The sequence below is a fragment of the Dipteris shenzhenensis genome, chromosome 5 (genome assembly GCF_047967505.1).
Source record: "Dipteris shenzhenensis isolate YYH24624 ecotype China chromosome 5, Dip_SZ_1.0, whole genome shotgun sequence".
NCBI lineage: Eukaryota > Viridiplantae > Streptophyta > Polypodiopsida > Gleicheniales > Dipteridaceae > Dipteris > Dipteris shenzhenensis.
The window spans coordinates 32833811-32848126 of NC_141600.1; the positions used below are offsets into that span (position 1 = coordinate 32833811).

At 45.9% G+C, this 14316-nt stretch overlaps 2 protein-coding genes across 2 annotated transcripts in view; one reads left to right on the forward strand and one right to left on the reverse strand.

Annotated features, from left to right (window-relative positions):
- LOC147901910 (hydroxyproline O-galactosyltransferase HPGT1-like) overlaps positions 1 to 3597 on the reverse strand; it is a 36072-nt gene extending 32475 nt beyond the window's left edge. Inside the window, exons 1-6 of the mRNA XM_087374739.1 lie at positions 3211 to 3597; positions 3068 to 3131; positions 2927 to 2976; positions 2641 to 2834; positions 495 to 558; positions 206 to 278 (exon numbers count right to left, since the gene is read on the reverse strand). Coding sequence (XP_087230865.1) covers positions 206 to 278; positions 495 to 558; positions 2641 to 2834; positions 2927 to 2976; positions 3068 to 3131; positions 3211 to 3335 — 570 coding nt within the window. The 5' untranslated portion in view covers positions 3336 to 3597. The remainder of the gene's footprint in view (positions 1 to 205; positions 279 to 494; positions 559 to 2640; positions 2835 to 2926; positions 2977 to 3067; positions 3132 to 3210) is intronic.
- The window catches only part of LOC147901911 (SWI/SNF complex component SNF12 homolog), a 30352-nt gene continuing 19494 nt past the window's right edge, over positions 3459 to 14316 (forward strand). The window contains exon 1 of the mRNA XM_087374389.1: positions 3459 to 5029. Within this exon, the coding sequence (XP_087230515.1) occupies positions 3459 to 5029 (1571 nt within the window). The remainder of the gene's footprint in view (positions 5030 to 14316) is intronic.

Consider the following 14316-nt stretch of genomic DNA (forward strand, 5'->3'; position numbering starts at 1 on the left):
TACCAAACCCTAGCATTCCACGATCCCGTGAACCCATGAGATGCTGAAAGCCAAGATTAAATTTGGTATTGATTGCAAGAAATAAGGAGCAAGAAACATTGATTTACGTATAGACATCCATCATCATCTATGAATATCATTAGTAGATGCTCACAGTAAATTTCTCACGAGAAAATAAAGTCTCCTCTACACAAGGTTTGCTTACAAGAGTGAGAAAATCACTTGTCTCCTTGTTTTCTGAATCAATAAGTCGATCTGAGCTATCTCCCTTATTTGCACTATAAACATCCAAATCCACAACACCACTTACTGCCTTGATTAAGAAACCTCCAGTACAAGTCTGCAAAAAACGAAGCTAAAAAAAACCAACATGCTAAATGTGCATCATGTAACCGACTTTACAATCCACCACACTAAAAGATTGCTTTGCGAAATCCGAATATTGTACCAAAAACTTCTTTAAAGCCCTACATTTTAATATGCAAAACAGGTACCTTCTTCCAATCACAAACCGCACAACGATTCTCTTCTCTTTCTCAAGTTTTTTCAACGCCTCTCCTGCAAGCAATATAAGCATAAAATTAAGTAAACTCCTGAAATAAAATAGATTAATAAAAAGCATCCAATTTAACATCATAAAAATAGACTAAACTCATAGGAGCTCATAAGAGTCCCCTCACGAAGCTTTAAAGAATATCATGGTTCGTACATGTGGCTAGCAGCAAGTAGCAATCGCTATTTGCACAAACATAAACATCTTTAGCAAATGCCTGAAAGAAAGGCTCTTAATTGATGGTGCTTAACAAGCTTCCTCAGAGTTATCAAGGTTTTGTGACAGCATTCACGACAGGGAGATGAAGTAGTCCACTTATGCCTGAGAATGCTGCAGCAAAGGGAGCTGTACTAAAATCTACAACAAGCATGGTGACACCAAGGTTGAAAAGAAAGCTTTCAACGCTCAATCAGACACACACATGGCAAAAGCAAAAGGGCAAGTCAAGATTGGCGAACTCAAGAAGAGGCAAGACAATAATTCTAGCATAGACACTTCAGTTGTTCTAACATGAGAATGCCAAGAGGAAGAAAAATAAAGATGGCAAATTGGAAGATAAAAGAAAGATAGACAATAATTGGAAGGGGAGGGGAAATCCAAAGCTAAAGAGGCACGAATCAACAAGCGATTCTTGGTCAAATATGAGTTCGATCACGAACACACCAGGCTCGTGTAGAAAGTACCACTACACTTTGAAAAAGCCCAATGCAGGTAGCAGTTCCTCATCGAGTCGTCTTCGAAAGCCAAGCCAGCATGAGGCACCACTATATCGGGATCTAGAAGATTCACGACACAGCTGCTAAGGATGACAATATAATCATCTGGGTTGCTAAGGACAACAATATAGTCATGTGATAAGACATGCATGGCCGAATCCCAATCTTTTGGCTCAGCAAGGGAAGGCATGCTGTCCTGTTTCACGACTAGAAGACCAGCTCATATAACACCATCATTAATGATAGGCCAGAATACATGGAGATGCTTAGTCATCAGTCTAAAGAGCGTTCATTGAGCAAGGGCCATGCCCTACCAATAATTGGGAGGGGCTTGGACGTAGGTGCCCAATTTCGTAAGGCCTCAAATGAGGCATAAGATCGAATATCTTTTTGGGGACGGCTACCACCCACAAACTCATCCAACTATAGATAGTGTTGTGCCACCAAGTCCTTCAAAATCCAGCATAAATCTACTACATCATTCCTGCTCAATAGAATTCTCCAAAGTTCATGGACCGTTGGGAAATGGCTTTGAAGCAAAAATTACCACTCGCAGGCCCCTATTAGAGAGGCCTTCCAACTAAAAACCTTAGTTACTAGAAACATAAGGCTCACTCGTGTTCAAATTCTCTAACTTTTTTGAGTCTTTAACAAAGTTTGTCATTGAAAAGGGAAAGTTTTGAAGACTCTCAGGTAGCTTAATATGAGGTAAACAGTTGAAAAGTAAAGCTCTTGTGCTCAGAGTTGAAGGTCCAAAAGTGACAGTCTGACGACATATCCTCTGTTCAACAGGGGTGCAGCTCTTATTTAACATTATGGACATCTCAATGAGACAAGCCACCACGCCCCTCCATTCTCCGGTCACCGAGTTCCTCTCCTGAAGGCATACCTCAATATCTGCTTTCCATTAGGTGAAATGTGCTCACAGTTCAACATACACGTCCTCTTTCTACGTTTGCATCTTTGTTTGCATTTCCTCTTTCAGCACATGGCAGTCATGACTTCTTTCATGTTCTTCTTGTCTTGATCGTGCATTTTGCAGATGTCCCGGATTGCTTCCATGCCTCTGTGGATAAGGTTGTCCTAGCTACAGATTGACGCTTGGAAAAAAATAAGCCAGTGAAAACAGGTTTGTCTCTCTCTGGCATCATCTTGGTCAAAACAGAGATATCGTGCAAAATGTCTACTTTAAATCTAGCTCAAGCAGTGGGGGATTGGGGCCATCAAATTGTGCTCAACAAAATTCCCAGGTCCAATTTCATGCTTGAAAAGAAGCGGAACAAAGGATCATGTAAACAATTCTTGATCTTTTAAAACATATAGATTGGCGACCCTTTCTGCCCTTCTTTTATGGTGGACTGGAACAGGTACCTGTCGGCATCCATTTCCTTCGAATGGAATCTCTCTTGAGACGATTGCCAAACTCTGTGTTGATTCCAACGACGGCTAGAAGCCTACCACCAGTGCCGGTGGAATTTCCGGTGTTTGGCCATGAGCGCGTGAATCCTCGACTTCTAGCTGCAGCCAGTTCCATTTCCACCTCTGCTAATCTTCTTTCTACATCCCTTTGAAGACAGACACGTTGGAAGAATTAGCTTTCTAAGCAACAATCAGTGAAGAGAAGAGTGATCCCCAAAAATTTTCTCAAGATGCTTACTTGCAACCCAGAAACTCGAGCTTGTCCTCCACTGTAACAGGTTTCTTACCCTGGAATGATGCGAGCTCTTCAGAAGCAGGAGGAATGAGATGCAAGCACACACAAATCGACTTCTCCGGAAACGCAGATGGGGAAACTTACCCCGCCGGTGCTCTTGTCAAGCAGCTTGATGAGGATCAATCTCTTTTCGGAATCCTGCCACAATCTGGATGCAAAAAATGGTGTGAGAGGCAAAATCTGGGTGGAGCGATGAAAGGAGAGGGGAAAGCAAAATGTGGGAGTACCGGCCAGCGACGTAGAAGCAAGCGAGGCAGGAGATGAGGAAGAGGGTGATGTTGGTCAAGAAGCCAGCACGGGCAGGAGGAGAAGAAGCAGGGCGAGCCATGGAGGGGGGGCGAGAAGCTTTCATGGGTGAGGGAGGGGGGGAGGGTCATGGAGATGGAGGAGGGATTGGTGGAGGGGAGCAAGATCTATGGCGATGGAGAGAGAGAGAGAGAGAGAGAGAGAGATCTGGCTATGGCGAGGAGGGATGATGAAGAGAGAAACTAGAAATAGTGGGTACGAACTACTTTCCAAATTCGATTGTTTTTCACGTCTCGTCTTCTTCATAATCTTCATAGGTTTCATCTTCTTCTTCACTGTTGCTGATTACTGTCCGGCAGAGCTTCTTCTTCTTCGCCAGCTCCGAGCTCCCTGGCTATGGCTTCCTCCTCCCAACAACCACCCCCCCCTCCTCCTCAGCTCCTCCAACACCCCTCCCCCTCCCATAGCACCCCCTCCTCCTCCAACCCCAAACGTGGCCACCAGCCCAAACCCCCCCCCCGTATCCCCCCCCCCCCCCCCCCCTTCCTCTGCCCCTCCCCCCCCCCCCCCTTCCCTCCCCCCTCCCCCCCCTTCCTCCTTCAAGTCCGCCGAGCTCACCCCCGCCTCCGCCCGCCGCAAGAACGCCGCCTCCCACAAGCGTAAGGCCCCCGAAAAGCACCTCCCCGACCGCGTCGCTGCCCTCCTCCCCGAATCCGCCCTCTACTCCCAGCTCCTCGAATTCGAAGCCCGCGTCGACGCTGCCCTCGCGCGCAAGAAAACCGACATCCAAGAGGCCCTCAAGAACCTCCCCCGAGTGCAGCGCACGCTCAGGATCTACATCTTCAACACCTTCGCCAACCAAGGTCGGACTGCTGCTGCTGCTGCTGCTGCTGCAGCAACGGGCGACCCTCATCAGTCTTTCTCCTCCGCAGAGCCTCCTTCGTGGACTTTGAGGATCATTGGCAGAATCCTGGAGGAAGGAGGAGCCGACGCAGAGGCCCCGGGCGCCCTGGCCAAGCCCAACCCGTCAGTCCCCAAGTTCTCCTCCTTCTTTCGTCGCATTACCGTGCAGTTGGATCCCACCTTGTACTCTGAGAATCACACAATTGTATGGGACGGAGCAAGGGCATCCTCGCATGTGGAAGGCTTCGAAATCAAGAGGAAAGGCGACAAAGAATTTAATGCAACGATCAGGTTAGAACTGAATTACTCGCCGGAAAAATACAAGCTCTCTCCGCCTCTCACCGAACTTCTTCGCATCGAGGTGGACACCAGGCCGCGGATTATCGCTGCCCTCTGGCAATACATCAAGGTGAAAAAACTGCAGGAGCCAACCGACCCTTCCACGATCATCTGCGACCCACCCCTGCAAAGGATATTCGGGGATGAGAGGATCAAGTTTTCGACTGTCTCCCAGAAGCTCGCTCAACACCTATCCCCCCCCCAGCCCATTCACTTGGAACATCGCGTCAAAGTCTCGGGAAACAGTCCTGCTGGTAACTTTTGCTATGATGTGGATGTCGACGTACCCATACCTTTGCAGAAAGAAATGAACGCCTTTCTTGCAAATTTGGAGAAGCATAAGGACATTGAATTGTATGATGAAGCTATCTGCAATGCAATTAAAAAGATCCACGAGCATCGGCGCAGGAGAGCCTTCTTCTTGGGTTTTAGCCAATCCCCTGTAGACTTCATCAATACTCTTATTGCGTCACAGAGTAGGGACTTGAAGGTTGTGGCAGGTGAGGCTAGTCGCAATGCAGAGCGGGAGCGCCGTTCTGACTTCTACAACCAGCCATGGTATTTGCTGGACTTTTCTTTATAGTGAATTGTTTATCAAGCGAGGTGCATGTATTGTTTATGTGAGATTGTCTATGATACTCTTCCCAAGGCAAACCAGTCTTCACCAATCCTGGCACAGAATGTGCCTGTTCCAGTGGAGTGAAGTCTTTTGTGATATAGGTTTCACAATGTAGAAGATATTCTTCGTATTAGTTGCTGATCCATATTTGTGAGGGAAGTAGGAAAGCGACCCTTCACAATTTGGGTCATAATATGATTTTGTCTTCTCAGCAGGATGCATTCGAATGTTTCTTTCTTGTTTTGGCTATCTGTTATTTAATTGAGGGCTTTAGTATTTCACACGCTGATATTCAGCCCTAAGGATCAATACCACTTTAGACGCCAAAAAAGTGATTTATGTACTAAAACTTGTCCACCACCTCGTCAGTCTTGTGTCAGTAAGTACCTTAGCGCACTCCCATCAAACTAATCATTCATTATCATCGTCTGAGCTGCTGGATGCTTTAAATTTTGCATTAGTTCCAAGTATAATTTCAGAAGTATCATAAGACGCTTGCTTTTCAAGTGTTCAGGGTGCCTAAAACATCTCCAGAAAAACTTTTCTATCTACCATTCCATCATAGAGCTGACATTTCTAGAGAGAGAGAGAGAGAGAGATGTGTATGAAAGTCTGTGGGAGACCCATCTACGGGACTAAAAAAAAAAGTAAGTACAAAATAGAAGATCCAGAGAGTTCTAGACATAACTCCACCGGACAAGAAAAACAACAACAATCTGCACGAGGGTAAGTAAATCTATCCAACTCAGTGCAAAATTACTGAGACAATGGAGCAAAATAACAGTAATGTAGAACACAAAAATGAGAAACTAGTAACAAACAAAGGCTATAGGGAGCGCATATGGACCTGGAGAGGGTTGCATATCCCTACGAGTGATCTAGTCTAGGCCAGTAAGAGAGAGAGAGAAAAGAAAGAAAGAAATATTAACGTCCACAGGAGGCCTCGCGGGCCTATGTGGGGGAGAGAGAGAGAGAGAGAGAGAAGGCATGGTGTGGGTAGGCAGGAAAGGCAGGGGTGGTAGGGTCTACAATAATATTCTAGAGATATGGTGATAAGTCGGATTGTTGTCGCAGAAATTCCAACTTTAGGGCTTTTAAAATAATTTGGGCTTCAATACATTTAGGGTTGGACAGTCTAGACTTTTTTGTTTTTTGTTGTTATGCATTAGGATTTTGACATCTGAGCATTCCAGCTCTTCAATGAAGTGAGGCTAAATATTAAGCAAGCTTTGATTTAGACTTAATGCCTAAGGAGCTATTTCTATTGTAAATAGTAGCTACCATCCAATGCACATTTATGCATTTAGTGCTAGCCTTTTTCACGGCTGAGTCTGCCCTTGCCTCCGGTGTGCCGACATAAACTCAATACGAAGACCTTTGTATAAATGGATGTTCAAATATGTGTGGGTGTGTGGATTTGTATGTGTGAGAGCATATGTTTACTTCTACACCCACTGTTGGGCGCTGATGACGTCAGTGGGGATGTCATAGTAGCTGAGTTTATTATGGTTTCAACCTTAGGAATGACTATCATGATGAGATTGAAACTGCACACTGTGTTGCGTTTTTAGAGGATGAGTTTGGGCCTGTTCCTGGATTCATCTAGATATATGCTTCTGCCATATTAGCGGACATGCAAATTTCACCTTGTGAAGTTTCGTCAATGTCGCAGCTTGCTGATATTGCGATAATTCTTTCTATCTCAAGTGCTGAGTTGCCCTATCAGCTAGATGGTCTAAGCATTTTTTTGCTTAGATGCTCATTTGGGAGAGACTAAAATGAAATCATATAGTCTTCACAAGCAGTTGTGGCTTGAATGAAGAGAATGTGGACTACTTTTTGATTAGCTTTCGCCTTTAGTGCTAGCCTTTGTCATGGCTGAGTCAGCCTTTCACCTCTGGAGTGTTAGAAATGTCACTGCCCCACCTGTGAGCCCCCGATTGGAGGGGACAAGGGGGCAGGAGACTGTAGGGGAAAAGGGCTTAGGGTACATGGCTGAGTGGAGGATTGCGTCAGCAGCCTGCATGGAGGATTGCACGAGGCCCATACGGGGGCATCTGCAGCACATCAGCAGCCCAGAAGGCCTGGATATGGGGCCTTATATAGGCAAAAAATTGGCCCAGAAAACCGACCTGAAGGCACCCATCTAGGTCCTTCGGGGGTTCGGTTTCTACAGACTGAACTGACAGGAAAGTCAGCCAGTTTAGGGGCTGGCTGCCCTCCTTTATAAACCCCCTCCCCCCCCCCCCACTTTTCTCATCACTTGCACAGACAAGCCTTGCACAGGCAAGCACGCAGGGAGAGGAGTAGGCTCAGCATCTTGGACAGCATCTGTTGGCTGTTGTATACGCTCATCACTTGAGCTTTTGTCTGCCCACTATTGTGGAGGAATATATCGGAGTTTTGCTCTCTCTCTCTCTCTCTCCGTCTCTTTGAGTGTTGTATGAGCTAGATCGGGAGTGTGAGGTGTGAGTGATTCTATCCTCTATTTCCAACACGGAGTGCCGACAGAAACTCAGTATGAAGACCTTTGTATAAATGGGTGCTCAAGTATGTGTGGGTGTGTGGATTTGTATGTGTGAGAGCATATGTTTATACTATGGTCTACACCCACTGTTGGGTGCTGATGATGTCAGTGGGTATGTCATATTAGCTAGTCCCTGCTAAGCGTGATGGAGTTTATGGTTTCAATTTTATGAATGACTATCATGAGATTGAAATTGCACTATGTGTTGTGTTTTTAGAGGATGAGTTTGGGCATGTTCCTGGATTCATCTGCTCTAGATCTATGTAGAAAGCATAAGATGCTAAGCAACTGGACCTTGATCCCACCAATTACAAGCTTGTTGCAATGCAACATTACCTTTCCTCAAGGCTTGTGGTAATTCCTACCTATATGTATATATGCCCAGTTCAACCACAAGTAGGAAGAAGAGATGAGATGGTGCTCTAAATTGGAGGTTTGATTTGAATAGAGGTATGTTATGGCCTGAGTTCATAACATGAGCTGGCTATAGGATGGGATTAGGGCCAAGCAAGGAACCCTTTTTAAAGGGGCCTTAGTGTATGTCCAATGTATTGGTGTCTTTGGACGAGCATGCCTATAGCCGAACTGTAACAGGGAGATAGCCTAATTCACTCTCTCTCCTGCTCAATACTACCTGAAATGAAAGAATGATGCACTCAAAACACAAGTGAAACTGTGGAGTGAGTGTGAGAATGAGAGGGAGAGAATTTAGCGGGCCTCCGGAGAGGGAAAATGAATCATGAACAATGTCTGGGCCAGAGGGCTGAATACAACTGTAAATACACAAGCACTGTATGGAGGGGGATCCCTCAATAAAGAGTGAACTAAGCACTACTGTAAACTAGCTAAACGACTGGGTGCGCTGCTGGCCTGCTGCAGTCCTCTCCTGGCCTGATCCTGGACTCAAATGTTGTTGCTGGTTGAGGGCTAGAGCTCACTGAGCAGGAGGATGAATGAGGGCAAAGGGGCTGCCTTTTATAGTTCCTAGAACTGGCTGACTGGCTGTTTTCCCGCACTGACTAGTAGCCTAATGATGTCCGATTGCACCGACCGTATGCTGGCGTGGCATGACTGCCACATGGCAATTGGGTACTGATGACGTTTGTGCTGATGACAGCAATAATGTCAGCACACTGTTCTGCTGCCTACGTGGCACTGGTGCTGGCTGACATGTCACGAATCGTTGCTGTTGCAGGCGGCCCTCCATTGATGACGTGGTTGGCTATGTTGATGCTTGCTGACATGGCTGCTTGTGTGACAGTCCACGTGTCCTATTGTCCTGGCTGTTGACCTCGCTGCCGATGCAGGGTGCTAACGTGGCAGCAACTTGCGTGGACTGGTGTCGTGGATGCTTGCTGACCTGGCAATCCATGTGGCAGTCTAGCATGCCACGGGCTGAGGATCCCTTTCTGCTGAAACTGCAACTAGTACATGAAAGGGGCCTTTGGATGTGCTGAAGGAGGTGACTGCCTATGGTATACCTGCAGGGCTGATGAATCCTGATCTGAATACCTGGTTCATGAATTCAGAGGTGATTGCCAAGTTCATGAATCTTGATGTGCATGAATTGCATTCCCGGGTCTTTTGATATTTGCTGCGGTAAGGATATTTGCTAACTTCTATTAAGGATATTTGATGTGGGGTAGTGCTCCAGGATGATGCTTCATTTAGTTCTCTTGGGTGCGTATAGGTCATAGGGACAGAGTAAGGTTTATTTCGAGAGAGACATCTTGGTCATGTTGTAATACCATATCCTGTTGGGTTGGGTCTCAAGCCCCCTGAACTACTGAAATCACCCCTAAGCCAAGAAATGAACTTGGACCCATAACCGGGGATCTTGATATCCTAAGCCAAGAAATGAACTTGGACCCATAACCGGGGATCTTGATATCCAAGGCCATAGAATATGTTGGCATGAGAGGCAACTGGGCCTTCTTAGTTGCTTTGGTTGAGATGATGTCCTAGAGCTTCCTGAATCTGCTAGGATAAGCACCTTTTGACCACCTTGTCCATAAAAATGAAACTTGTTGGAAAACTGACAAGGCTCTCCCTTTTGCTGATCTTCAAGCTCCTCGATGACCACTGAGGTTGTCCGTGTAGGAGTTGAAGCTGTATGTGAACCATTTGACGCGGCTCCTCCTGCTCGAAGGTTCTGGTAATGCGGGCAATCTTCCTTCTTATGGCCCGGCACATGACAATGGAAGCATCGGTTTTCTTTGGCATAGGCTGCTTGTGTCACTGCAACAGCTTGTGTCACTGCATCCAAGTAGCTGTCATATCCATTGCTGTCCTTCGCCATCCAGCTCTTCTTTTGTTGCCCATTCCCACCGTCACCTATCGTGGAATCTTGGGACTTTTTACTGTTGACCTGCTTGGATTCTTGACCCTTGCGCATGAGCTCAAAGTTGTGAGCAAGCTCGTATGCACACTCATAATCCCGTGGCCGAAAACTACGGACGTACCTCTGGATGTGGGAACGCAATCCATGGAGAAACTTGCTCAACTTCTGACTTTCCTCCAGCTGCAACTGTATGAACACCTGAGTGAACTTGTTGGCGTAATGATTCACCGTCTCGGTGTCCGCCCGGTGTAGCTCGTAGAACTTGCCCTGAAGCTTGTCCAGTTATTGGGGTGGCAAGAACCATAATCGGAGGTCTTTCACGAATTATGTCCATCTGTAAAGAGGTGCCTCCTTATTTGCATCATAGTGACCCTTTGGCCACTTGAGCCACCAGGTGACTGCCTCGCCTATAAGGTGCATGGATGCTAGGGTGCACTGCTCTTTGTCATTCGCAGGCACAACTGAAAAATAAATTTCGAATTTATTGAGCCACGAACACTAAAGGTGCTTGCTTACCCTCGAACCGTGTGAAGTAGAGCTTCCCAAGAAAAGAAGGCTTGACGGGCCGTGGGACTCTCTCCCTTTCCTCCCGCGGTGGTCAGAGTAGAGAAATGAGGAGTTGCTTGTCTTGTTCTTCCTTTTCTTCTTGAGCACTACACTCCTGTTCTTCCTTTTCCTCCTGTGTGTTATGTTCTCCAAGCTCCTTGGCCTCCTAAGCCTCGCAGTACGGGAGTTCCTTGGCTTCCCTAGCCTCACGATCACGTTGTTCTTTTGTCTCTAGAGCTGCTCTATCACGTTTTCTAGTGGCCTGCTCACCATCGTCCCACATTTCCTAGAGCTTAAGCATGCGGTTGAAGAGACACTCAGATTGCTAATGCTGCATGTGCATCATAGTTGGCATCATGGCTGTAGAAAAGGGGGAGGGACACATTTGGAGAAAGGGGGATAGAGGAGTAGAAGGGAGAGAGAGATAGGGGAAGAAGGGAGGAGAAGGGGTAGGGGGGAGAGAGAGAGAGAGAGAGAGAGAGAGAATGAGGTAGGGAAGAGAGGGAGAGTGAGTGAGCGCAGGTAGCAGGAAGGGGAAGGGAGAGTGGATAGTTTGATGTCACATCAAAAGTTGTACAATGATCTTGTAGGGACCGTAATACCTCTCCAACTTTGTGGATGATCTTGTAGGGACCGTAATACCTGTGAGCAAGCTTTGTATTGGTGTTACCTTTCAATGAGGCATAACGGTTCTTATTGAGGTGTAAATGCACATACTTCTTCAAAAGACAGATACCTCCTGCATTCATCCGCATACTTCTTCTGCTTGATTTGGGCATCTTGCATATTCTTCTTATCCAATTGCAGAAGGGCATCCATTCTTTCCAAGTCACTCCTTGCTTGTTGATTTTTCACAGCTATGTCTGCCATTAAAGGCGGCACCCCAACCTTGCATCCATACATTGCTTCAAAAGGGCTCATGCCAATGGAAAGGTGTTTGAGACTGTTGTAGCAAAATTCAGCCAAAGCCAGCTACTTATCCCAAGACTTCTGTGTATCACGACAAAAGTGCCTCAAGTATTCTTCTACCCATTTGTTCACCCTCTCTGATTGTCCATCTGTCTGTGGGTGGTAAGCAGCGCTAGGTGTGAGGAGAGTACCCATCGCTGTGAATAATTGTTGCCAAAATGACCCATAAACTTTGCATCTCTGTCACTGACAATTTCTTGAGGGAAGCCATGATGCTTAAAAACATGCTCAATAAATTGCCAAGCAACCAATGATGCTGAATACCGGGTCTTAGTGGGTTTGAAATGATCGTGTTTTGTCATTTTGTCCACCACCACATAAATGATATCCCATCCCTCCTGTGTAGAAGGCAACCCTGTTATGAAATTCATAGCAATATGAGTCTATTTGCCTTTTGGAATAGGGAGAGGTTGTAAGAGGCCTGCGGGTAGCGGGCTGTCCACCTTATTCTCAAGCATTCAGTGAAACGACATCCCGCCACATGCCATCCCAGATGAAACTCTGTGTCATGACGAGAAATGATTATTTAGTTAATTAATAGTCATTAGAACCTTATTATTGTTAGGCGCTAATTTGATGGTGCGGTTATATGTTTGTATTTATGATCGATCAAGCGGTGTAAATAGTACCGCCAAAACTATGTAACATTGGCCAATGATAAGTAATAAAGATGTGCACACACTTGTCTAGGTCCTAGGGGCAATAGGAAAGGGAAAGGGTGCATTAGAGTGCATTGAATGGTAGGTGCATGGGTCATAGGATAAGGGTAGGTGTAAATGGGAAGATGGAACTCGAGTGATCTCAAGGGACATTAATGAAAGGGTCTCACTTTTTCATTGTGAATCTCACGTAGCATTCTCTCTACCACATTACATTCATCCGCCATCTCTCTCCCACCTTGCATGTAGGTCGAAATAGAAACTAGTACTCTCACGAGGGCGCTCTTCCCCATTGGAGGGCCAATTGGCATTCAAATTTGGCATTCAAATTCTGCATGCATTGCACACATTTGCATTCTCGAAAAGTCTGGTTTTTGACATTTGGTATTAGAGCGGCGACGGTCCACGAGCGGGACGAGAAGAGGGTGAGAGAGCAACGTGCAGAATCGTGGCGGAAGGACTAGTGTGGGCAAGGCACGACGTGTGAGCCGCGAAGGACGGCAGGAGAAGGCACGGAAGTCGCAGGAGAAGGCGCAGACGGGGAACACGAGACAACGAAATCTGATGACGGAATCCCGATGACATGCATGTCCAACGGACAACGCAGCAAACTCTCCGAACTGCAAACATCTCCTTTCTGACCAACCCTAAATTCTGGAGGCAAACACCTCCTTCTCGATCAACCTTGAATTCCTGAGGTTCTGAAACAAGGGATTTTTCTGAAATTTTTTTGTCTTGAACGGTGAACAGGGTGTCCTAACAGGGTGACACCCCCCCCCTCCCGTCCGTGTGAATGCACCCCGTCCGTGTGAATGTACCCTTAAAATCCTTAAACCATGAGGAAAAGGGACCCCCCCGTTCTCCCCAACGGAAAGTCGGATCGGAACAAGATTTGAAGGGGGTGATCCACCCATCAAGTATCCCCTATAACGGTATCTAGAGCTCCAATACGCTCAAAACAAGTAGCCCAAACGAGTAGCCCAAACGGAGCGTACCAGTTTACAGCAGAAATACAAGAAGAAAAGCTTGAAAGAGAAGGAAGAGGAGGTCATTTTAAGTGTCTTCTCAACACAAACGAAGCGGGAGTCGGCGGATAAGTACCACAAGCTTTACAACACTTGACTTTTGCGGTAAAATAAACCCCTTTTTTGAAATTACAGCAAGTCATTTTCTCTCTTGTATTACTAAAAGGAAAGAATGAAAGGGGAAGGGAGATATAACAATGAACTTATTCCTTTTCCTCCATCACCCCAAGGAGAGAGAGAAAGAACACCTTCACTCCCTCCTGAAGAGGATGGATTAGGTGAGAGTTACACACACCTTGAGTATGATAACCCACAAATAGATTTACAGCAGTCTCTCCTTCAAGAACCTCTTGATAGGGAGTTCTCCTTTCGTAATGAAAGAAGAAATGAGACCAGCCAAGAACAAGGTGATGAGTTTACGCCTTCAACTCAAAACCCAACACACATGGATTATAATCCAAGTGCAAGAGGAAGAGAGGAGACTCTTGTAGATAAGCTGATTTTTCAGCTTAGCAATATGATTGAGCAATCCATTATGACAAGATTAGGGACTAAGAGGACTTTAAACTTTGGGGATGAAGAGAATCTAATCTTTCGTTGGGAGAGGTTTAGGCAGTTTGATAATGAGAGTAATGCAGATTTTACAGCCAGATTTTGGAAACTCTCTCTAGAGTTACCCGAAAAGAGTGAGGAAGATAGGAGAAAGAAGTATTTAGCAGCCTTAAGCCCAAAAGTAAGGTACGAGGTTGAAATGTTTAACCCGACCACGCTTAAGGACCTCACTAAGCTGGCTGAAATAGTCGAGAGGAAATTGAATCCTCGTAAACCCTTCAATAAGGAGGGTGGATCATCATCTAAGACCAACAATATACCCACTTTTAGGAAACCAGACCGGTTTAAGAATAATAAAGGGAAGGGTAAAGCTCTTGTAAGGAATGTGAACAGCCAATCACGTCCTGGATGGGTGCCATTTCCTTCTATGACGGACGAAGAGAAGAGTTCCATGTAGAGTCCCATACAGGATGAACAGGATAGAAATGGAGGAGGTAGGAAAACAAATTGAAGATCTATTGCAAAAGGGCCTGATTCGACCAAGCAATTCTCCATTTGGAGCACCTGTATTATTAGTCAAGAAGAAGGATGGATCATATCATATGTG